General features: G+C 42.3%; 2 protein-coding genes and 1 long non-coding RNA gene across 7 annotated transcripts in view; 2 read left to right on the top strand and 1 right to left on the bottom strand.

Moving 5' to 3' along the window:
• The first annotated feature begins 600 nt into the window (after nt 1-600).
• Nucleotides 601-11,596, top strand: PGRMC2 (progesterone receptor membrane component 2). Its single transcript, XM_015861301.2, has 3 exons — nt 601-947; nt 9,498-9,653; nt 10,385-11,596. Exons 1-3 carry the CDS (start codon nt 614-616, stop codon nt 10,480-10,482), a joined length of 588 nt encoding a protein of 195 aa, XP_015716787.1. The 5' UTR covers nt 601-613; the 3' UTR covers nt 10,483-11,596.
• A 3,795-nt stretch (nt 11,597-15,391) lies between these two features.
• The window catches only part of LARP1B (La ribonucleoprotein 1B), a 31,604-nt gene continuing 22,161 nt past the window's right edge, over nt 15,392-24,834 (bottom strand). For 3 of the 5 annotated variants that reach the window (XM_015861246.3, XM_015861249.3, XM_032444579.2), the window contains 9 exons: nt 24,361-24,732; nt 23,586-23,709; nt 22,794-22,996; nt 22,306-22,412; nt 21,890-22,050; nt 21,330-21,474; nt 19,314-19,423; nt 18,963-19,090; nt 16,099-18,141 (listed from right to left, as the gene is read on the bottom strand). In XM_015861246.3, coding sequence (XP_015716732.2) covers nt 17,923-18,141; nt 18,963-19,090; nt 19,314-19,423; nt 21,330-21,474; nt 21,890-22,050; nt 22,306-22,412; nt 22,794-22,996; nt 23,586-23,709; nt 24,361-24,732 — 1,569 coding nt within the window. In that variant the 3' untranslated portion in view covers nt 16,099-17,922. Of the gene's footprint in view, nt 15,410-16,098; nt 18,142-18,962; nt 19,091-19,313; nt 19,424-21,329; nt 21,475-21,889; nt 22,051-22,305; nt 22,413-22,793; nt 22,997-23,585; nt 23,710-24,360; nt 24,733-24,834 lie in introns of those variants that run through there. The other 2 variants (XR_014945773.1, XM_015861248.3) reach the window with 2 other exon arrangements.
• LOC146761035 (uncharacterized) lies at nt 20,920-21,889 on the top strand. Its single transcript, XR_014945795.1, has 2 exons — nt 20,920-21,043; nt 21,310-21,889. It is a non-coding gene; the product is annotated as an uncharacterized LOC146761035 (long non-coding RNA).

Genomic DNA, 24,834 nt, shown 5'->3' with positions numbered 1-24,834 from the left:
CGCGTCAGCTCACGGGCACGCCCGGCCCGGGCCGCTATCGGGAGCACGGCCGGGAGGGACCTCTGCACCACAGCGCCGAGCAGACGTGTCACTGTCCCAGCGATCGCCTAAAGGGCGCCATACGACGTGGCGGTTACCACGGTGTCCAGCACGGACGCCCTTCGACCCGTCATCCTGCGGCACGCGCAGCCGTGCTCCCACACACAACGAACCCCGCTACGGCCGCAGCCAGCGCCGCCCGCCGCCTTGAGGCGCAGCGTCCCATCACAGCCCAAAGGGGCCGGCCGTGCGCGCGCCGCCTCCCGCGACCGTTGGGCACGCGCCCGGCCGTTACAGCACCACAGCGCAAACATTGCACACAGCAACCACGGCACCGCACCGCACCGCCTCCCGCCGGAGCGCCCAGACGCCGCGCAGGCGCAGTAGCGGCGGCCGCGCCTCTCCCGAGCTGAGGGGCGGGGCGCGTCCGCCGCCGCGTCGCCCGCGGGGCGCGAGGCCGTTGTGGGCGGAGCCCTTGGGCCCAGGACCAATCGGAGGCGGGGAGAGGCGAGGGGGGCGGGGCCGGGGCCGGGAGGGGCGGGGCGGAGGGCGGGCGGGCGCGGGCCTGGCGGTGATGGCGGACGGCGGGGATGGGCGGCTAAGGACCGCGGGGAGCGGCGGGCACGGCGGCGCGGGGCGGTCGGTGGGCGGCGGGATGCTGCTGTACGCGGGGCTGCTGGCGCTGGCGCTGTTGGCCGCCTACTGCCTGTACCTGCGCTGGAGGAAGCGGAGCGGGCCGGGGGACGCGGCCCAGCCGAGCCAGGCCGCCCCGCTGCCGCGGATGAAGCGGCGGGATTTCTCGCTGGAGCAGCTGCGCGAGTTCGACGGGATCCGCAACCCCCGCATCCTCCTGGCGGTCAACGGCAAAGTCTTCGACGTGACCAAAGGCAGCAAGTTCTACGGGCCCGGTGAGCGTCGCGGCGGGCGGGGGCGGCCCGGCCGGGCCCGGGGGAACTCGAGGGGGCGGCGGTCCGGACGCCGCGAGAGGGAGGGAGGGAGGGAGAGCCTCGGCGGGCACGGCATTGCGGAACGGGCATCGGGCCGGGGGGAGTCGTGCCGAGCCTCGCCGCCTTACGGGTGGGTTTCCAGCCGCACGACGGTGCGGGGCTGCCGTGCTCTAATCGTTTGTCTCTGTCTCTGCTGGTAGGTTTGCCACGTGCAGCCGAGCAGCGCTTCCTGCCTAATAGCTCTTATGGCTCAGGGAAGAGTAAAGACAGCTGGTTGCTTACCTAAAGCCGCAGGTGACATAACAGTGTGAGTTGTAATCAGGTGGAGGCGAGCAGGGGGAGCTGGTGGGCTGACGGTGCCGATACCGGTTAGGTGTGTGCCGAAAGCAGCCTGCTCTCGAGCGAGAAGGTAGACAATAGGGTCCTGCAGCGCTGAAATGCTTAATTCACGCATAAAGACGCGTGCGTCAAAGCCAATGTTGTTAGGTTTCCATGTTCGCCGTGTGGATCATTTATGAGGAGTAAATACACAGTGGTTTCGCGTAATGAGCTGGGCAAGTTTGCTGAGCTGTGTATGTTAACCCAGTGCCAAAGGAAGTGAGAGTTGTGGCTGCTGCTCATTTTCTTCCTGAAACAATGGTGGTTTGGAAAACCGGATCTAATCGAATGACACAGGACTTGTTTGTAGTAGGTGTTACAAGTGTCTTTGTATGAGGGGCAGAAAAGAGAGGTTGCTGGGTTTTGTCCAGGAAATAGTTGGAGTTAGATGGCTTTTTGTCTGGCTTTGTTCTTAAATCTTAGTTTGCAAAAATAAAGACATCAAAGTGCAGTGTTTGCAGGTGTTTGGTCCCAAGCAGTGACAGTCGTACAGCTGAACCAGGCTTGTCACCCTCAGAGGATCTGATACCATCTCTGCTGCCAGTCGCAGAAACGGAAGCTGCCATAAGTGAATCAAGCTGCTTTCTGTTTGGGTACTGGAATAGCTGGCACTAGGCTCTGAGCTACCTCACTGTGCCTGGATTACACCTGTTATTGGGTAAAGCTGAGAAGATACAGTCTGGTGCACTGCAACCTCCAAAGACTTACTCAGGCAAGTTCTTTTGTCTCACATGCTCTAGGGATGTTTAAACTGACACCTCTGTTCTGATAGAAAATACAGGTAAAGTGAACCCCATGAGGTTCAACAAATCCAAGTGCAAGATCTTGCACCAGGGTTATGGCAGCCCACACTATCAGTATGAGCTGGGAGATGTGAGAATAGAGCTCTGCTGAAACTTGAGGGTGCTGGTGGATGGCAGGTGGACATGAGCCAGCAATGTGCCCTCGTAGCCCAGAGAGCCAGCTGTATCATGGGCTGTATTGAAAGACACATGGCACGCAAGTGGAAGGAGGTGACCCTGTCCTTCTGCTCTGTGCTGGTGAGACCTCACCTGGAATTGCGTGCGCAGATGTGGAGTCCTCAGTACAGAAGAGACATAGACCTGCTGGAGTATTCCCGGAGGAGGGCCACAAAAATGATTTAAGGGATGGAACACTTTCTGCAAGACCAGGCTGAGAGAGCTGGGGCTGTTCAGCCTGGAGAATAGAAGGCTCCAGGGAGACCTGATGGCAGCCTTTCAGTATGTGAAGAGAGGCTGTAAGAAGGAAGGGGACAGACTGGTTAGCAGAGTCTGTTGTGATAAGACAAAGAGAAACGGTTTCAGACTAAGAGAGGGGAGATTTAAATTGGATATGAGGAAGAAGTTTATTTTTACAGTAAGGGTAGTAAGGCAGTGGAACAGGTTGCCCAGAGAAGTGGTGGATGCCCCATCCTTGGAGACACTCAAGGTCAGGCTGGATCAGGCTCTGAGCAACCTGATGTAGCTGTAGGCGTCCCTGACCATTGCAGGCGAGTTGGACTATGTTATTGTTAAGGGTACTTTCCAACACAAGCATTTCTGCATTTCTAATACATAGATGAACAACACATGTGTGCACATGAAACTTATAACATCATTCTGAGTGGACAGATTTCTTCAAAAATTACCTCCCTGAAATAACATTGAACCACAGTCTAAACATTAATTTTAGCTGTTTTGTGTATCAGACAGTTTCTGGATCGATACTATCACTGGTTTGCATCCTCTGCCTCTGGAGGCCCACTGCTGTGAAGAAACTAAAGCTTTGTGTTTAAGGACATCAGCCTGCTTCTTTGATTAGTGCCAGCAGCTGGTTTCCCTAACGCAGCGTGTCCTGCTCTTGTGGAGAGGGATGTGTATTGTAGGTTGGTTTTTGTTGTTTTTTTTTTTTGCCCTGTTGTGAAAGATGTCCTTTTAATAACAGACTTACTTGGCATTATTTTCCTCTGTCAGATCTTTGTTACGTGTGCACGTTAGGAAATCTATGCTCAACCTAAGCACCAGCTCTGTGCTTTCTATCACATCAAGCCGATGTGGTCAGCCTGTGTGATGTGTGTCGAGTGGTATTTTCTTGCAATTGTTTTCTGACCAAAAAGAAAAAAACCTAATGAGTGGTTGGAGGCCTTAAAAGATCTGAGAAGAGTTAGGTGGAAAAGTCTTCAGCTTCTAAAGCTGCATCTCTCCACAAGGACTTCTGTCACAGCAACCAGATGTCTGCAGAAGTTTGCTTTTGTAATTTTATGCTTCTTAGCTGGAGTATAGCAGTATAGAGCATATATAGGGTATAGCGGAAGTGCAAAGCTTACCGACCAAATGATGGTGAAGTTTTGTTAACTAGAAGAAGCAGTTGAGAGCACTGGCTTTGCTGACAGCATGAGCTTGGTCTGGGAGCTACTTGTGTTTTGTTGGGGCACTGATGCAAAGTGGTGCCCTAGCTTTGAAGCTGGCAAACCGCATTGGCTGAAGGCTCGCTGTCGTCTCTTAGGCTATTTCTTGACTGCTGAATAATGTGGCTGTCTCAGAAGGCTTCTGACATCTTGTCTGGGAAGTCTCTTTTTTTCTTCACAATAGTACAGATGCAAATGTTTTCCTTACCTTTGTACTTCTCGCATAAGGCTAATACACAGAATTGTCATCTAGCCCACATTTTTGTCCAACGGGTGAGATTCCATTGAAAGTCTTGCGAAGCTCTTGACTTTATTAGAAGTTCTGCTCTTTTCAAGTTTCTGCCCACTGAATCCTGGTATACTTTGCACTGTTTCAGTGAAGGGCCCACCGAAGACCTCCTGCCAGCACACCCTTTGTTTCAGTGTTTCACTTCTAGTTGTATTAAATAAATATCACTTCTGTTTGTCCCCATTTGAGTTCTAGAATGCGTTGTTTGATTATTAATCTGAATTACCTGTTATCATCTACAAACTCTTCACGTAATCAAGCAAACAATTAACGATTCACTTCAAAAATTATGGAGCCAGAATATCTAATAAGTTATGGTGGGGTGATCTCCCCATCCACAGCCACATCTCATCACTGAGAGCCCCACGGTTGATACCTTCAGTGTGTGCTTTGTTGGTTTTATATCTTTATCGCAGGAGACAGTTTTTACTGTTTTGTTTGTTGTAACATTAACTTTCATGTTTGTTTACCTTAAGATTCCTGGAGGTATATTGGTCAATAGAAAGGCACAGTAAGAGATAAAGTAATCTTAATATTTAGAGTTTAAATTGGCATGGTAGTATAATGCTGTAAACAGGTTTAGATCAACTGAAAAGTGCTTTGTATAGTTAGGAAAACTACTCATTTTTGAGCATGACAAAGCAAGGTTGTACGTAATCCAGTATGCGCAACTGTTCCACATCACTTCTTGGCTCTTCATTTCTCATTACGTACAACAGTCAATGATACTTTTCTTTCCCTATAATACATTGTCATTTCTCATCCTGTTTCAGTCTGTCAAAGTGTCACAAAGATTCCTACCTTCCAAGAAGAATAGATGGGGCTTTAGTAGTATTTCCTTCCATAAATACCTCTGTTGTAGTTCATTTTTCTATGGGGAGGATTGGCTTTGTTTTCTGGTACAAATGCAATTAACAACTACAATATCAGATATTAAATATTATGAAAAAAATCTGGAGTAAACACTGACATTTCTTCCATCATTACATTACATCGTTAATGTAGAATAAAATGATGCTGCCTGAATTCCTTGGGAATTTAGCGCTGTGAGCTTAATTGATGTGTTTGCATTTAGGAGTTGTTCTGGATAGTACTGATGCTTTTGTACTTCATGTACAAGGGTAGGGCTGGAGTGAAATGCTGCAGGAGGAGCACGTGTGCTGTGTCTGGAGAGGACTGTTAAGGGTGGCCTTATCTGCAGAACACAACAGGCTGAGTGTTTAAGTACAGAGGATAAGGTGGGGGAGCCGTGCTTCCTATGAGGTGTGGGTCTTCTGCAGTTCGTTTTGGTGCTTGCCGGCTCTTTGGTGCTGCGTAAAGGAGGTGTCTTCTCAAAGAAACCGGTGTTTCTGGGCAAAGTAAGGTGCTACCAGGATGAGTAAACTGAAAAGGCCTGCTGAGAAGAGATTGTCTCTGTGCTTCTGCTGCAGGGGAGTGGGACAAAGGGGTCCCCGTTTCCTGAGGGCAGGAAGCAGTGCGGAGTATGCAGGAAAATGCAGCCCTCTGCAGCTTCTGCTCTGTGACCAACAGCTGCTCTCTGCCTTTGCTGATTAGCTGAATATATTCCTCAGCACCTGAACAACTGCTTGATAAAAGCTGGCTGAGTAAATCCCTGGTGATGTTTTAAATCATTTAAATAGGGATCTGGGGACTTGGCCAAGCGTGATGTACGCAATGCGATAGTGTTGTCGTTGTTAATAACATATAGACGTTAAATCCAGCACATGGTGGTACATCTCTCTTTCATATAATCAAGAGCCTGGATAGTGTTGCTTGCTTTATCATAGACCAAACTATGGGCAGAGTACTTTCTTCTCCCTGAGGCGGAGTTTGGGATCTGTGTCCTCTCCAAGTGTGGAGCTCAGTGCCAGAGCGTCCTGACAGCTGAGCTGCAGGCTGTCTGAGCAGTGCTCACTGTCAGCCTCTCCAGTTCAAGTTAGGTCGCTGTTTCCTGCACTTCTCCTGCAGAATTAGAGAGAAAGCTGGCAGAAGGCAGCGAGGCCTGTGTCTAACAAGTCTGATTTAGACCCAAGCAGTTCCTATCTCAGCGTGTAGGCTTCATTGATTGCTTTCCTAAGAACGTTTCCTTTCCATGGAAGCTGTAACTTCAAACTGATCCGCATCTTTCCATTCCTGTAAACCTGGAGTGGGTTTAAAGTTAAAATGATGTTACCTTGAATTCCAATGATCCGTGTTATTAGAAAGCTGCTGTTTTCAAGCTGCATCTCAAGATAGCTTTGTTGAACTTGTAGCTTTTTAGTCTTCTCATTAAAAAAAAAACCTACACTATACAAACATCTCAGGATTCAAATGGAAACAGGGCAGATTTTGCTTCGATTTTTAGCAGAGAAGATAGACAAACTGGTAAGTTAGTGCAGCTGTCAGCCATTTCTTGGTCTTTCTCCATTCGTTCCTTTAACTTACATTAAAAGAGAGATTTGCCTTTATTCTTTTCTGCAGGTTAAGAAATGTTGTCCCTGAATTTCGAGGCTGCAGGTAGAACAGGGCTGTATTCCAGTGGCTGCGTGGGGCGCACAGATGCTAAGAACACCTGCTATGGTCGGCATGTTTGGTGATTTCTCAGAAGTGTTTTTTGGCTGCTTTCAGAAATGAAAACTGGTTTAAATTGAAGCTTGTTAGCCCGCATGGAATGTGCGTTAATCTTGTGAGATCAAACACAATTGGACAGCTGATGGTATCGCTGGGTTCGATACCAAGTCCACATGCAGGTCCTTGCAGGTCCAGAGCAATCTGGAGTTCAGTGTGCAGCATTTCCTTTCATTACTGGTCCTGGAGCAGCAGTGTGGGATCTTCTGCAAAATCATTAGATAACTGAAATGGTCCTTTTGGTACGCTGAGAATATCTACTCCAAATCTGAGCACCAGTGTAGGGTTGGGGGAATTACTGGTGGAATCATTTGAAAATTCAAATGCAGGCTGTGTTCCAAGATCCAGTTTAGCCTGTTTTGGACCAAGTGACTGGAAAAAAAATGCTTCCAAATAAAACCTTTGGCTTGGATGGCTTCATATCTCTCAAGTGTCCAAACACCGTGTGTTAATATTGTTTTTTCTTGTCTGCTGTTGCTTAACATATGCAAGCAAAGAGAAATTAAATCTTCATTTAAGACCCAAAACAGGGCTAGGAGGTGCTGAAATCCTGTTCCTGAGTGCAACAGTTGGAGAGGATTTTTTGGTGACTGAAAAGACTTGAGTTTTGCCAAGTCTCAGGCCTGCCCAGTTCATTGGTAGGAAAAGACGAATGTCAGACTGGAACACATCTGCCAGGAAGGGTCAATTTTATGTGGATTTTACGAGGAAGGGACAATCCTTGTTTCCTGGGAATGGTACCAGGCAGTGGGTAGCATTATTTGCATGTGCTTAGATTAATGAAGGGCATATCTTATATAAGGTAGGGTTGTAAGGTAAATGAGGGAAAAGGGCAGTGTATAAATGTGGTATTACAGAGGTAGAGATAGGCAGGCAAATACATAGTTTTGATAACAGTTTGGTCTCAGAGCTGAGCTAACACTAGAACAAATACTAGGTAACTGAGTGATGTAATGGGTAAAAGCAGTGATGGGAAGGAAGATGTTCTTCAAGGAGCAAAGCTTCCTTAATCTAAGGCTTGTGACTGTGTGTAGCCAAATCATGTGGAGGTGTTTCAGTGATTTATTTTTATTATTTTTTTTAATACTTACATGACTTTTCCTCTTGTTGTTGTGAGGTGTCAGATAGGCGTGGGAGGAGAATTTGTGAAGTACTTGACTAGGAAGCAGCTAATTTTGTGGGGGTTTGGAGAAAGAAAACAATTTAAGAGTCTGTGGTAGTCTTGAAAAATTGATTTAGTCTCCATACGTATGCTACTAGCATCTCTTTTTACAATCTCTTCAGTATGTATAGCAGTGGCACAATGAATTATTTAGAGCAGGAGCCAGTCTAAATAGACAGACAGACAAAGGGAAATTAAAGAAGGGCTGTAGGTAGGACTTGCAGAGTAAATTGCATCTGGTCATGAAAGAACTCTGTGGGAGTAATTCAGGGATTGCACCGATGTCTCTGCCACAAGACAATACTCAGCCTGTGTTTTACTCAGAGCTGTCTATGCTTGCACCTTCCTGAATGATTTCCCAGGACCTGATGTGCAAAATACCTTTTTAGGACCACTGTATCAGTATTTACATAAAAGTGAATAGTAGGTAGGAGTTCGTAGCAAAATACAGCTGTGTAAATGTTGTATTTAATACAGAATATAAAATTAATTTTAGAAAAGATGTAGCCATGTAGTGGCATCTCATTATCATGTGTTAGCAGAAAGCTTGCGCTGAACAGTCTTAACACAAACATATGTTGTAAAGGCACCAGCGCCTTCAACTAAGCGTGCTGTTGAGATGGAAGGATGTTCAGGGCTTGGTACTAATATAATGTAATTCTCCAGCGGAAGCAATTGGCATCAAGCTGGTGGATCAAGAGGTAGCATCTCAGCAGTGGCTGTAGAGCTGTGTAAAACCCCAGACGCAGAGCTTCAGGGAGGGGCAGCGTTAACAACAGTTAGTCAGAATTCTGAGAATGTTATATAAATAGAGTTTATGGAAACTTTGTTTTAAATGCTTCGTGGAAAGGAAAAAATCCAGGACAAATACTGTTGGCAGGGAGCTTAAATTGCAATTTATAATCGCTCTTAAGGATTTACCGACTGTGTGTGATCTTTGTAAAAGCTGTTTGTAACGTTGTGGGCCTGTGTTCCTCAGTCAGAACATCAACAGCAAGATCGCTTGAATGGCAGCTGGTTTGGTGGACAGCAAGACTTGTTGCTTGAAGAAGCACTGCATTGTGTTGCCATTGGCAGACATTTCTATCTCCTACAGCTTTATGAAAAGTGGCTGAGTGTGATCAATGAGTAAATTAAATATCTTGGCATAGGATTGATTTCAGTTTCTATATTGTGTTTTGCCGTGTAACATTCACAGCAGTAAGAAATGTGTCAACAGATCCACTGATTGTCAAGTTATGGTGGTTGTGTAAGTGACGTAATTGATTGGTGCTCTAATGAATTTCTTACTAAGGTGTCTATATGATTTGGTTTTGTTCATGCCCTTTGCACTTTCAGTTGCTCTGTATTTTGCTTAATGGAAGTAGATTTCTTTTGAATTCTGGCCTCCATTCCCTTTGGAATTTACATCTCTTGACTTGCATCAAGGGTCAGGGATTTGTCCAGATACCCCTTCAAAACTGGTTTCTCGACTCTGCTTCTCTTGGCAGACTTTTTTCCTAATGATACTTAAGATTGAATTGCAGTGTTGTTGAACATTGGACAGCCACGGTGTCAATGGTGCACAAGCGTGGGACTTTCCATGTATGGCTTTGGCAGAATGAAGAACTGACATCAGTTACCGCATGCAAAGACCTGAAAGTATTGGTTTTGTCTTTCTGTTTCCAGAGGGTCCATACGGAATTTTTGCTGGCAGAGATGCCTCCAGGGGACTAGCAACATTCTGTCTAGATAAAGATGCACTCAGAGATGAATACGATGACCTATCAGACTTAAATGCTGTACAGATGGAAAGTGTAAGAGAGTGGGAAATGCAATTTAAAGGTAACTGTTCAAATTAAAACATCTTTAGCTAAAGGAAATGCTTTTAATATAAAAAGATGACTGACTTGGGCTTGGGGCGTCTTTTAAGGAGATGCTGATAGTACTATTAACAATGCAATGTAGCTTTCCTAGGGAAAGAGCTGGGATTGCGGAGCTTTCCTCTTTAGAGAGGATTCTGCTATGTCCCACTATGACTATTTTTACTTTGAAAGTTTTATACAAGAAAGGTATTCTCCTGTCAGCTACTTAGTGTAGAGTAGCTTAGCCAACGGAATTCCTGCTCTCAGGTTGTTTGCTTTGGATTCCATTGAATGATGACTAGGACTAAGAGTTTTTGGCACAAAGGGTTGAAGAAGTTTGTCTTGCAGTCATTTCCAAAAGGTATGGAAGAATGCCTTTGGAGGGAGAGGAAACCATTTTTTCACATTAATTGAAATTGAAACAGGCTGAGGGAATTTGTGCTGGTTTTAATAGTGCTATTTTCAGCCTTTACGTGATAAAGCTGGGCTGATTAGAATTGAAACCAAAGTACTGAGACCAGAACAGGTAGTGAGCAGCAACACTACCGAGACTGTTTTAGCAGCTGAGCTCACTGATAAATTGCCATCAGTGTCAGTGATTCACATTCAGAACCATAATGTGCGTGGGGGGAAATGTGAATTAGCAGCAATGCAGGCTAACTTGCAAATGTGGCTGTTTTTGATGGTAATGGAATCATGAATCTCTTTCAGAAAAATACGACTACGTAGGTAGACTCCTAAAACCAGGGGAAGAACCATCAGAATACACAGACGAGGAAGATACCAAGGATCACACTAAACAGGAATGAACTTTGTAAACAACCAAAGTCAGGGGCCTTCGGAACTGCAACCTCTTATTCCCCATCACAGAATGTCCTGCATCTTTGGGTACAGTTCATCTGCTGCGAAAAACATTCAACAGGTTTTGTACAAGGAAAACAATAAAGTCACAACCGAAGATTTGAATACTAGACATTATTCGTGCTGCCAAACCTTTTGTTGCGGTTTATTTGTAATGTCTGGTAAGGCTTAGTGAAGAGGGGCCAGGGATTTAAAGGTAAAAATGCTATTCCTTTTTATCAGTAAGCTGAAGCCTTTTCAAATAGCGTATATTACAGCTCTCTAAAGATGTGAGTCTTCAAGCTCAGTGGAAGGTTTGAAACTTGTTTCATGTTTGTCTTCTCCTTCAGCATTAAACAGAGATGTGCTCATGTACATCCGTATCAGTAGGTTAGACTACTGACACTGGTGATATAATGTGAATTCCAATTTTGTTTTGTACGTGGGCCTTAGTAGCCCTGGCAGAATACTTCAGTTCTCAAAGAGAAATCCACGTAGATCAGGATGGGGGTAACGTTCATCCTTTTCTCAAAAGGATTGGGTAAAACTATTTCCTCTTCAACAGCTCTTATCTGAAGCCTGCCTCCCTCCCACTCCTTTTTCCCATTGTCTGAATTGAATCAAATATTAATTGTGCCTTATTTCGCTTGCATAGACTTGAATTGTTTTAAGGGAAAGCCCTCTTTTCATAGTCACTACATAGCAACATTGAGACTGAAGTTAGAATGTTCTGTTGACTGGAAAACCTTGATGTCATTCTGTGTATAGAATGTAAAAGAGGAATACTCAGTGTTACTGCCATATGTTAATACTACATATACTTAAATTAGCATTGTGATGGCCAAATGCATACTCCCGAGCTTCTTTTTAAGTAATTTAAAAAAAGAAAAAAAAGTCACCCTTCCTCCTCTTCCAGAAGCTGCCAACCTTCTGGGAGCACAGCCTTCACACCCCTGTAGAGCAAAGGGGCGTGCGCGCGTGTGTCTGTGTGCGTGTCTGTCTGAATGCAAGACTTGAGAAGGATTGTTTCTGCAGATATTGTAAATACGAGTACCATTTTAATAAAGCATGTACAATACCAAACGTGCTGTCAGACTCTATGTAGAAGCTGTCAAGTGGAGCTGGAATATGATGGAATACAAAGTAAAGGGAAGAAGTCTTGGATATGGAATGTTTGCTGTCATTAATGTTCTTAGCTCCAGGGATGTTGATTTTCTTTTCAAGTCCCATCTTTTGAAGAATCTGGAAGAACCACTCAGGTAAGCTGTAGTTCAAGGAGTAAACCTATGCCGGTGTATTTATGGTGGAAAAAAATCAAGTGATCGTATATAAGCGTTCTAGGAAATAATAAATTGTACAGTCAAAGCAGTGCGTTTCATGGTGCTTGCAGGACAAGGATGCTGGAGATCAACACATGTGTATCAATTGACATCTTGCAGAAACTTCACTGCCTACTTCATTGAATTTCTAACTGTGACACCATTAAGTTCATGGCTGACAGCTGTATGGGTTACAGCTGCACCTGTGCTTGCAGATTTTATCTGTGGTATGTTTACAGTAACAGATTTCTATATATCCATTCTGTTGAACTGTTAACCCTGAAACGTCAGGCACTGTGTTTTTTTATTACGGTTTGACTGCAAGAGTTTTGTGTCTATATAAAAGAAACAAACAAAAATCCTCCACTGAATTGCTGGTAATTCACATGTGTTAGAAGGCAGATTAAATTCTTTCCCTTGCATATGCAAGCCTGAAACATAATAGTTTTATTGCAGCAGAAGAAATAACAGAACTGAAGCCATTTCAAGTCAGACTCCACTTGCAGGTTCTTATACGAGCTGAACAATGCAGTTAGGTATGTGGCTGGCCAGTTAGTGCGTGTCATTCATTAAGGTGCTGGTTTCTGTTTATGTCACATCCTTGTTTAACTGAGTGTGGATGCAGTGTCCAATCTTCTGTTTGCACGTTATTGCTATAATAAGTATCTATCTGCTAATCATCAAAAACACTGCTGCGTTGCTGGGCAGGCTACTATAACTAACTACAGGAATACGGCTTAGATGGAAGAGAAGAAGCTGCCAACAAATGAAGAAAAGCTTTCTCATAAGGGACAGCAGCTGGAGGTACTTGAGTGCTAGTTTGCTACCAGGACACCCTGCCCCTTCACCGGAACCAAATCTAAAAGGTTTACATTGTAGTTTATGCTTGTCACATTGTAGCTCTTGCTCCAGATCTTGTATCTTGTTACAGCATCAAGGTGCATGTAGCTATGGATCAGGAATAGAAGGCTTGTGTCCCTATCAAATGGGACAACCAGACTGAAGGTTTTTTCAAGCTTTTACATAAAGGTACTTTCACAATTGACTGTGTTACAGCTCCTACTGTAGAGATTCCTATCACCTGACATGAGTTACCCTGTTATTTACTCATTACAGCTATTACTATTGCTACATCTGGTATAGCTGTAGCTTGAGCTGTTTATCTCAGTTCTGTCTGTTTTATGTAGAAACTTCTTACCAGGGAAAGAGCAGTAGTTTTTGTAAGCTGTGCCTTCCTAACCCAGTGCAAAGCAGTCATCTTTTGGCAGTAACGTTGCATAGATATAACTCTATATTTTGATGCCCAGTGGATCTGAATTTGACTCGTTCATTCTGCCTTAAACGTCACTGGTGATTAGAGGATGAGATTTTTACTGAGACAACTCTGCTTTTCCTTGGTTAAGATTTACATTTTCCATCTTTTCAGCATACATGGTAGCAGCTCAATGATAAGTAAGTTGGTTCTTGTTTTGCTTTGCTTTAAACAGCTATTATAAGCCATCATAATCTAAGCTATTTTTCTGTTCTTGTTTTTGCTACCCCCCCCCCCCCCCCCAGAATCTGATCAGTTTCAGCCTCTTTAGTGAAATGGTCAAGAAACAAACTGGACTTATCCTTATAGTCACTTTAACATTGTCTGCGCTACAATAAGCATGGTGGTAGCTTCCCCGTACCCTGAAACATGCATTGTTGTATAACAGAATACTGTTCAAAAAGTAGAGTTTTGAATATAATCATCTTCCTTTGTTTTATTCCTGCTTAGTGGCTGTTGATTGTTTTTGTTGGTGTTTTAGGATCAAGCTGTGTAGTTTTTCACAAAGCTTAAGTGACTGTCTAATACAGCAACCAAGTGTTCCTCACGTTGTCTTCCTAAGCTTAGAGTATGTCTGTGATGAAGTCCTTAGCTCGCTTCTTGCAGTCTTAGTTCCCTCTAATTTTCATGTTGTTTAAAGAATAGATTGTGGGGGGGAAAAAAAGCTCAGCCGATGACTGTTCTTTCAGCTATGGATGGAATGATGCATTTGCAGTTGTCAGTTTGGTGATTTAGTCCCAGTAATCACATCACTTCAACCTCAAGGGCTTAAATATGGAAAACTTAATTAAATATGAACAGGTATATCCACCCTGATTAATTCAAAGGCAAGCGAAGTACTCTTCATGAGGAAACCAAAACCCATCCAAGCCAGCAGTGCTCGCCTCCTCTGTGGGGTTTCCTTTGTTTCTGTGCACTTTGCTGTACCAGAAGTTTGCAGCTTTGCTGTGTTTTGCAGTTCCAGTCTGGCAGAATGAATGAAAAACTTAATTGTTCCCATTCTGGTTGTGACCTGTTTTCTGTGACAATATTTTACTGAGCTGTCACAATTTCTAGGTAACTGGGTAAAGCCTTCAAGTGTACTATGTGAGCACTCAAGAATAAAGCTCTTTGGAGGTGAAAAGTTGTGGTGGCAGGTCTGGATTTGTCATTGGCCACAAGCATTCTGGACTAAAAACACATTTTTGCTGCCTGAGTTGGGCTCTGATTTCATGGGAGTGTGAAGGCTGTCGTTTCATTTTATGTAGTTAAAGGCATAACTTTTTACTGGAAAGAAAGCACAACTGATGAGCTTTGAAGGTATTACTCCAAAGTGCTGCCTTAGAACAACTAACCTACATGCTTCAATTCCTTCAGCATTTTCGAACATAGTGCCATTGTAGCTGCATGCTGAAGTCTCACGTCACTTGGGTAATATAATAATGTCACCTCAGACAAGTTAAAATCTGGCTTTCTACATAAATCCCAGCCCCAGGTTAGAATTTAGGGGGGCTGTTTGCAGCATTTCTAGTGGAGTTTGCAAAAGTTGAAGCAAAGGGTGCTGCCTTTTTCCCTCCAAAACTCTTAAGATGAAGAAAGCAGAGAGGAAAGCTTTAAGATGACAGGCATAGCCCAGCATAGCTGTGAGACTTCTCAGCAAAAGAACAGCCAACAATTAAGTCTCTTCCTCAATCAGGAGTCGCAGAAGGGTGGTTTGTCACCTCAGCACAGAGGGATGCCTGATTCCAGGGGACACAGAGCAGAGGCTGCTGTGAGTACGAGCTGCTTTCTGCTCATTTGAGTGCTTTATCTCCCACAGACACCCAAATCCCCACTAATCTCCAGAAGAATCAGTCATGCAGACAGGCTGCTGCTTCTCACTGTAGGAAAATATTATCTGCTCTCCATATGGAACAGCTTGTTTAGTTTGGAGATGAGAAGGCTCCAGGGAGACCTCATTGTGGCCTTCCACTATTTGAAAGGAGTGTATAAACAGGAGGGAGAACAACTATTTACAAGAGTGGACAGTGACAGGTGTAGGGTTAGATATTAGAAGGAAGTTTTTAATACAGGGGGTGGTGATACATTGGAACAGGTTGCCCAAGGAGGCTGTGGATGCCCCATCCCTGGAGGCACTCAAGGCCAGGCTGGATGTGGCTCTGGGCAGCCTGGTCTGGTGGTTGGTGACCCTGCACGCAGCAGGGGGTTGAAAACAGATGATCATTGTGGTCCTTTTCAACCCAGGCCATTCTATGATTCTTTCCCTGAAAAGCCTTTTGAGCAAGGCTGAAGAAAAACCTTAATGAGCTTTCAGCATAGTAATAGTTTTGAAGTACTTATAGAGACATTTTTTAGCAAAAAGACATTCTATCAAATAAAAAAGAGTTTTTAGACATGTGAACATTCAACAACTTGCTAAATACTTACCAAAATCCTGTTAGAATACCATAGGTCTTAAGACAGATGAATTGAAGGTTACCTTAAATGGATGCAGAAGGCAGTAGAAAGGATGCTGGATATATATATATTGCTGTTCAAAGTCAAACTTATGGTTCCACAAAAAGAATCCCAGTTACAGAAAGGTAATTAACAACTTTGAACCTCATAGGGGAACAAATTACTTAACCAGTAGTCCTGGAGCTTTGTTCTAAACTTGGATGTTTGTGTTCTCATCTCAGCATGCGAACAGCAGCAGTGGAGCTGTCATTCTTTCTACCACTCTGGCAGGGCAACAAGGAAGGTTCAAAGTCCATGAGAAAACAAAGTGGGTGTTCCTGAAGGTAGGCAGAGCTATTAGCCAGACCTTTGTCCCTTGCATCCACCAAAATAAAGAGTCATACTAACCAAAGCCTGTAAGAGGTAAAGTATTCCCTTCCCTTTGACAGGTGAGTAGAAAATGTAACTGAAGGCACCTTTTCTTCAAAAATACAAACAACCAACCAACCACTTGGGAATATGAAAAATCATCACAAAACTTGAAAGAAAACCGACTTGCATTTTAAGAACCCACCAGAGGCAAACCTACATCCTTAGACTCCGTACAAGTGTTTTGTTCATGCTTTTCAAACAACAACAACAACAAAGTTTGTAATACAACATTATTGGAGGATTTTCTGGGTTGTTTTTATAAAATTTGTCAAGATATCACAAAATCACATACCAAAAGCTCAGTCTGCACATTTTCCAATGAAAAGAGTGAAATATTTTAAATCTTTTACTTGTATATACAAATTCAATTCAAATTTACATTTTTGCATCATTTTCCTGGATAGCAAAGAGTCACGGATCAAACACAGGGTTGAGATGTGTCACTTCAGCTTATGGAAGGAATGGTGCTTCAATTAGATGTTCATTTTCACTTAGAACAGGCCCCCTGTAAAAGGCTCTATTTTGCACTGTGATTCTTTTAACTGCAGGGAAGACCACTGCTCGTGTACTCATTTACAATGCAGACATTCATAATTCACTGAGTTTCACAAGGCAATGACTGAAAAAAATAATAATGGACTTACTGTGACAACTTGTAAGAGCTGACAGCAGTTTGACACTCTGTCTTCAGATGTCTGTTCTGTTTGGACACCTTCGTGGGTTAAGGCATTTGTGCTAGATGCAGTTCTCAACAGAGGGCTCTTTTGCAGCTAACTGGTAACAAAATTCTTGTCATTTACTCTCACAATAAATAAGTGACCCACTCAGTTTGTGCAGGTGGTTTTGTTTTAAATCAAAATAATGAAATTAGAAGGAATTGCATGAAATAAACACCCTCATCTTTTAGCTACAGAAATGAACGTATATTTCCATAACTTACATTCAGTGAAATTGTGCTTAGCCCTGTGTGAAATTATCCAATGTTCACTAGCACAATTTAAGCAGACCTTCATTCAAATACTGTAAAATTAAGCAAAAAAGGAATGCTTTGTTTCCTTCCAAACTAATTTTTATTCCTTGAAATACAGAGGGGAAAAAAAAAACTTAAAAAAAAAAAAAAAAAAAAAAAAAAGGATGCCTCTCACGTTAAGAGTGCTTTATCAGCATATGAGAATTCAGCTGAAGCTACCTGAATGACCTGCACCAACCGCAGATGGCAAGTGTTAATTTAAGACAGTGAATCAACAGATCCATTTTTCCCTGCATTTTACTGTGGCTTTTTAAGAACCAGTACTGAAAGAAACATCTGCAAAACTATCCCAGTTATGTCCACTCAGCTCCACACTTAATACTAACTATGGAGACCCCCAAAAAAATAGAAACTATGTTTTTAAATAGAATCCAGCAGTGCTGCATCATATATAGCTGCACATTCTCAAGTGCACTTCCACACAAAGCATACTTTTTTATAGTTACAGATTCAAAAGCAAACCAATCACGTAGATCCTTCTTTACATTTAAAAGCATATATGTATACTGTAATCTTTTTTTGCTTTGGTAAAATACAAAGGGACAAAGAAAGCGCAGTCAGTATGATGGATATACCATACCTTTTTTCTTTCAGAAACATGAGCTGAAATGTAAGGCATCCCCAAAGTATTTCTATGCATATGCAAGGAATGCAGTTTTTTGTAAACAAAAGCTTGAGGAAAGCAATACTGAAGCCAAAGAATCTTCCCTAGGACCTTTCTGATGATCCCAAAACCAAGAACGACTCTCCTAGGGTGTTTTGGAACATAATCCCATGAAAAAGAATGCAGTCCTTTGTCTTCCCATACACATTTAATCACGTACTAGATGGGCTCACCTTGGAGATCTCCAACTAAGAAGAGCGATGAAAAAAGCTGATTCTCAAGGGTGTGAGGCTTAGTCTATTTTTCCGGTACATCGCTTTCTCTTGATTTTGTGGCAGCATTGGGATGGCCTGCTCTGGGTGCTTGCACAGTGTTCCCACTGGTAACGTGCTCCAGCAGCACTGCAGGCTGAGCCACAGGAAACGTTCTACAGGAACGAGGCGGATGTCTGCGATGACCCAGATCCTCACCTGCTGCAGCAAACTGCCTCCTGCCACATTCCTCACTGAACGGAGGCTGAAAGTTAAAAGCAGTGCCCTATTAAGAGTTGTTCTGTAAGGCCAGGTAACAGCCCTTTCCTATAGTTAGGGGAGCAGAAAGGAGCATTCTGTAATTGAGTCTTTAGTTAGGCATGGTAATCTTAATAGTTATTCACAACTCAGCACTGATAATCTTAAAACCTTTCTGTCCATTAAGCTACAAGTGTAAAAACATGACAAGTTTAGGACTTCATAGCCTTGGAACATCACATTATAGCTAGAGCCCTGCATTTGCCACAACTCCCAGATAGGATAATGGCACTGGAGCAGCACATCACTGCCCCATTACAACAAACACAGCAGCACTGCAGTCTGGAACTGTGCAGCTTAAGAAATCAGCTGCCTATAAGAAGGTTATGCTGAATTTGGCGTGCAAAGGACAATGCCTGTCACAATTCATTAAGGAACTGCTAGGTGTTAATTAATTTGCCAAATTCCTGAAGAGTACAGCAGCAATCTGTCTTAGCAGATGACAAACTATGCATTGAGTCAAGCACTTCCTCAGCACTTCATATTATTAGATCAGTAAAATGTCCTTTTACGTATTCTTGTTATTTACATTACACAATAAAAAGGGAAATTCAGCACAGCAATAAATTGGCCTATTTCTGTTTGAAAAATAATGTCTGGAACAGAACAACACATTTCTCACTTCCATTTAACTTTTTCTAATTGTGCCTTGTAGAGACTTGATGGGGTTTGTAAATTTCATGAACTGAAGTACAGTTTTGATACAGTTTTAACTTGTAGTAAAAACACAGATATGCCAAGTTACTTAAAACAGGTGTTGAAACTTACATCCACTCTGAAGTCCTCCAGTCTCCTAAATTTACTGAGGTATTCTTGCAGCTTGGGGTCAATGGCTGGTGTCTTGTGCTGAGAATATTTTAGGTAAGCCCAAAACTTTTCCAGTCCATAAAGCTGACCTAATCACAAGAGAAGATAATTTTACCAATTTACAAAGGCTAGACTTAATTAAAAACCTAATCGTTCACCAGTATCTACGTATGTAAGAGAACAGGAAGATAAACTAAAGGTGCTCTTATAAACTAAAACTGAGCTTACTAAACAAGTGAGTGCCAAGGAACAGGGATTATCTCCCAGCTAAAGTCACCCTGCTATAAGCAGTGACTGGCCTATGATAATTACCAGCTTCATAGTCCCTCTTTGTTTCTTCCTGGAAGTCCTTGAATATGTCTCGCCTGAATTTCTTTTCTAGGCCATAGCTGTAAAATCGAAACAAGCATTCCAACCCGTACCTAGAAGAGAAGAAACAGGTATGGGAATCTTAGGAATACACTATAATTGTTCAAAAGCATTCAAGTTTTTAATCTCTCCTTCCATTTATGTAAATAGCACAGTCTCATTTTTCCCTTCCCACAAAAAATGCTTCCTTCAACGTTCAGTTTTATTTAAATGGTTGTTCTGAAACACCTTCACAAATAGACAAAACTAACTTAGGAATATCTGTTTTGTCATGTGGCTTCAATATATGAACTACAGACTCTATGCATGTAATGTCAAAACAAATACTTTTACATTTTCAAGATGTTGAGACCCACAGCCCCCACACTTCATTATAAAAGGCCTACAACTTATTTTTTACTCTGGCTTCCTTCCATGCCCCTCCTGTTTTCTATTAGAGGGAATAAACAACTGACACCAATCTACCTACCACTCCTTTATTCAACTCAGTCATAAGCTTCTTAATCATCTGCTCTGAGCCGAGGGAAGGTACCTACCTTCATTTTACCTCACTTGGAAGCATTAACTTGTCTGTCACACTCAGCTTTTTCCAAATCTAGCTGAGAAAGTGGGAAAGCCACAAAAAAAAGCCTGGCCACTAGAAGTTACTACAGCGATTACTGGTTTCCTTCCAAGTTAAATGTTTTGTGGACCCACCTCAATAACAATCGCGCGTGTGTCAAGCCTGCCTTGGGCAGCCAAGCAGAGGTCAAAATAAATTGCTCACTTTTCTACGTAGGCCAACAGATACTTTAATCCAGCTCCCAGTATTAGCTATTGTGTTCCTGTGTAACACTGAGCTCTCACCATGCAGACACACACCTTTTGAGTGCTGAATTCAGTCATCAGATGACTACAGTACTGCACTATGAATATATGAAATTATGCAATGGTGAGAGCTCCTAAAGTCGAAGATGCACCTAGGTAATCAGTACAACTTCAAGGAACACTTAACTAGGGAAATATTTATGCCAGTAGCATTTATCTGAGGTAATTTTTAAGGATAAATACACAAAAGCTACTTTTTCTGGAAGAATCTGGATCAACTTCTCTTTATGATACCACGATAGGTTACATTTGGCAAAGACATAAAGGACAGTATAAATTCATTCATAGCAATGGATAATAATCTGCCTGGGTAGAAAGGGAACGCATGGGACCTCCTTCTGTCCAGCGTTTACATGCTATCCCTGAAGAGCCTTCTGAAGCTTCTCTTGGAAAATATAAACTTGGATAATCACAAAAGCATTAAGAAAGCTCTCAGCTGATATGCAAATGATGATTAAAACCACCTCAGCATCCTACAGACTTAGCACTCTAGTGTGACAACATACCCACACTTTGTAATTTCTGTAAACTTCCTCGCTTGACATTCAATACATTGGGCTGCCTCGTGTCTTTAAGAGAAACAGAGGCTGGGGGAGGGAAAAGGAAGAAGTGTGTGGGAAGAAGAGAGGGAATATCAAATGGAAGAGCTAATGTGGCAGTGGTAATTTTTTTCTGCTATTGTAGGAAAACACGCAGTTTGAGGTCAAGAATGGATGAGAAAAATGGCAGAAGCTTTCCTAAGAATAGAGCTGGCTTGTCAGAGTCAACAAGTTGCACGGTGTTGGAGAATTCAGGACCAACTCCAGGTCAGGAAATACCATACACTTAGCTGATTCTTCACAAAGTACAAATACATACAAACACATTTGTGGTGTTAAAACAACTTGCAAAGACTGCTATTTTGAAGATTTACAAAGAGACAAAGCTAACAATGGAAATGGTCACTTAAGATGCATCTAAAAATATGTATGTAAAATACATATATATGTAAAAAACAATTCACTGTAATTCAAATGACTGGTAAAGACCTCAAACTATTATTTTTTTTCCAATTTCTTTTTTTACATTTCAGTTTCAAGAAAAACCTCATACCTGTAGTGTTCTTTTGCATCGTCTAGAGCAAGTTGTCTGAATTCTTCATACATTTTCCTGTTGAAGTGATCTCTCAGGAAAAAGGACCAGAAACGAAAAAGTGTGTTCATTTCCTGGGACTGGCCGATTCCCAACCGTTTCCTCTCTGAAAAGGAAACAAAAGCACAGCCACAACTTCTTACTTCTTCAACAAACTATTTTCAAGAGCTTTTTCATTAGTAACACTGAGATAAGATCTTCAAGAATTGTAATCGTGAACTGTCATTTACATTATCTGTCAAGTCTCAAAGTTAAAGTCAACTAATTATCTTCTCTCAAGGACTCACATTTCTTTTAGCAATGAATATTAATACAGAAAAAGTTGCTGGAAAATGTCAAGGACTTTGAGGGGTTTTGTTTGTTTGTTTTGTAAGGGAATTTGAAGTTAAATAGAAAGGAAGTATCATAACATACAAGCATTGTTTCTCCCCAAGAAAAATAACCGATGAAGAACAATATGGAGAAAACTGCTATCCAGTGACAACTTGCTAAAAAGTTAGGATGTGCATTAAGTGCCTTACCTGTTAGACACCTTCGATGATACTTATGGTACACCTGTTGTGTAAAGCCATTTTCCTTTAACAGTTCATGAGAAGGATGCTGAAATTTTGGAAGAGAATTTGGAGTACAACCATAGCCTCCGGCAAATGGAGCTCCTTCTGAAGGTGAAGCATTGGAACTGCTGTAAAAGAAACATTTTGTTCTACAGACAGTGCGTTTCCACAGAATCAGCTTTCAACCTTTTTGCTGTATACAAGCACTGTCAGTACGGTGTGATCACTTGACAAGCACTGTGACGTCTACTTGGATTCCCAGTCATCCCTGTTTTCAGGTGCACATCTTCTTCTGTGCTATTATCTTTAAGAAGTTTTTGATTATGCTAACTAAGCATTAATATAATGCATGGTTTTAAATGACCGCTTAAACCAGCTCTTACCTCACAGAGGAAGTTCTCGGCCTGTGGTCTCTGGAATCCATCACCCAACCGACGTGGCATTCCAAGGGAGGATTTGAACTGTGACGTGTTTTCCTTTTTCTTGGAGCCTGGGAAGTAAATGAAGTGTTTATTTTCACAATTTGATCTTTCTCACTTTTATCCTCCCAAAACAGCATGCTGCCCATTTTATGTTGTATCTAACCAAATATAAAGTCACGATGCTCCAGCTTCATAACCTGAAACTTAATCTTATGTAATAAATTTAGAATCTTTAGATGTTACACTTCTTCATCACAGACTTTTAAGAAATGTTGCAGAGAAAGATCAGGAACCATTTTGTAGAAATAAAAAAGGATGAATATGGTGAATTTTTGAAGAAAAACAATTATCAAGTACAATTGTTTCATTTTTGCCTTGCCATTCTTACAAATTACATTACAGGCATGAATTTTATAGGCTTTCCATAGATATTAAGCCTTTCCACTTACCTTCACATCAATGGATTGAGCTTCTTTAACGACAGGGTAGAACCTGGGTGTTTTGTTGGGATCCTGCAGCCTCGGGGTGCGAGGTGTTCGTGGGGTGCAACCAGGGTGAACTCGGGGAGATTCTGGAACTACAGTTGGCAGTGACCGAGCCACTGTTGCTGCTGGAAGCGCTTCAGTACAGAACCAATTACAAGCCAGTTCCTCTGTTAAATCAGCAAAGAGGAAAGAAGCACTTTATTTTCAAAAGAAACTTAAGTTTTGAAATCTTAAGCTCCTCTAAATACCTAACATCTTAAAGGCATGATTCTCTTCAAGTGAGCTATATCATCCCCAAAAGGATAACTGAACTGACTAAAAGCACTTGGTGCAGAAGCAGTACCAACTGACTACTCAAAGCAATGAAATAAATATTTCAAACACACCTTCTCTATGGAATTTATATCCTCTTCTCTCTTTTCTGCTTGTTTTTCTGTATTTACAATGGCAAAGTAAACAAGTAGATGGCAAGTTAGCATACAGCACCACTAGGTGCTTTTCGCATAACATCAGAACAGAATGTTACCTATAGATGATCACACATATCCTGAGAAGTACTACTAGTATCAGCTTCTTCTAACACAATGTTAACTTCCAATACTGATGAAGAGCTGACAAGTGGAAATACTGGTGAAGAAAAATCCTCTCAGTTTGCTGACTGAGCCAAAAATAAAACACTACATATGCAGAGAACGTTAAAGTTCATGCTTCATTATAGAGATTCTAAGATAGAAATACGTGTGTTACAGTACTTACCTTTCTGTAACTCTGAAGAACCCAGAGGAATTTCTTGGCTTTGATCAGTTATCAGTTCTGGTGCAAGATTATCAAATTCTTCCTTACTAACAAGATTCAGCTTCCTGAAGTTCTCAAGCTCTTGCTGAATTAGGGAAAACAAAAAAGTGTGAACACAAACTGCAATGACCATCATCTTGAGGAAAAGCTGAATATCCCAAGAGAAAAATCAGCAACCCAGGATTCACACACAGCTAAACTCATGCAAGCCAGTACAGATCTGGTTAAATGTAAATGGGAGTTCCTAGCTGACATGAACAAAGCAACTGACACTGTACTTTCTGCAAAAAACAGGCCACCAAATGGGCGCACAGGGGCAATGGGGCCATACTCAGCATTTTTGAACAGAATAAGAAACAGAAATGACAGCGATCCCATCTCTTGCTGAAACTGAAGCAGTCTGTCTTCTGCAGTAAGTCTGACAGGGAAAGCAACTTAGGGGGGTAGGAGAGGACCTGCTCCCTTCCTCAGGCTATGTATAAACAAATGCCAGTGTTGTAAATGAAACGGCTGCACCTCAAAGCACTCATGCTTTAAACCTCCTCTATGTCAGTTTAAAACCATTCCCCCTTGTTCTATCACTACCCACTCTGAGCCATTCCCCACTCCTGTTTATTTGCTCCCTTCAAATACTGGAAGGCCAATAGTTTAGTTGTGTAGGCAAAATAATTTCGGCACTGTTTGCACAGGCACTGTTTTAAGGCTAACAAAAAATAAAAGAAAGAAAAAGAATTACCATTGCTGTAGTGTCATTTTCACTCCGTGCTGTCCACAAATCCTGCTCATAATAGTATAAGCCATCATTAATAACTTTAGCAAGTTCTGATGTTATTTTTCCATGACACACATGGTTGCCAGCACGACCTTCACCAGGGTGTTTTCTCATATATGGTGGCGTCTGTGTTACAATCAAAATCTTGTTTACATCCTGATCATCAATTTCATAATCTGAACTGCTGTCTGACCAATCAGTGAATTTATTCTTATGACCCTGAATTTGTTCCATCTCTTCATCAAACAAAAAGTCAAGTTCTTCTTGTTCTTGTTCCTCTGGAGGTGGGGGTGGCTGTTGTTGACCTGACACTTGATCAGGTATAGGAACACACTCCTAAATGAGAAAAGGTGATGCATTTTATACTTGAAATAGACAGTGATCATCCACATGAAAAACAAACAGAGCATAACTGAATACTTTCAATAATGAACATAT

Source organism: Coturnix japonica, chromosome 4 (assembly GCF_054131305.1).
Source record: "Coturnix japonica strain WE chromosome 4, WE-NBRP24, whole genome shotgun sequence".
Taxonomy (NCBI): Eukaryota; Metazoa; Chordata; class Aves; order Galliformes; family Phasianidae; genus Coturnix; species Coturnix japonica.
Note: the sequence above shows the minus strand (reverse complement) of the source record. Positions and strands in the feature narration are given on the sequence as shown.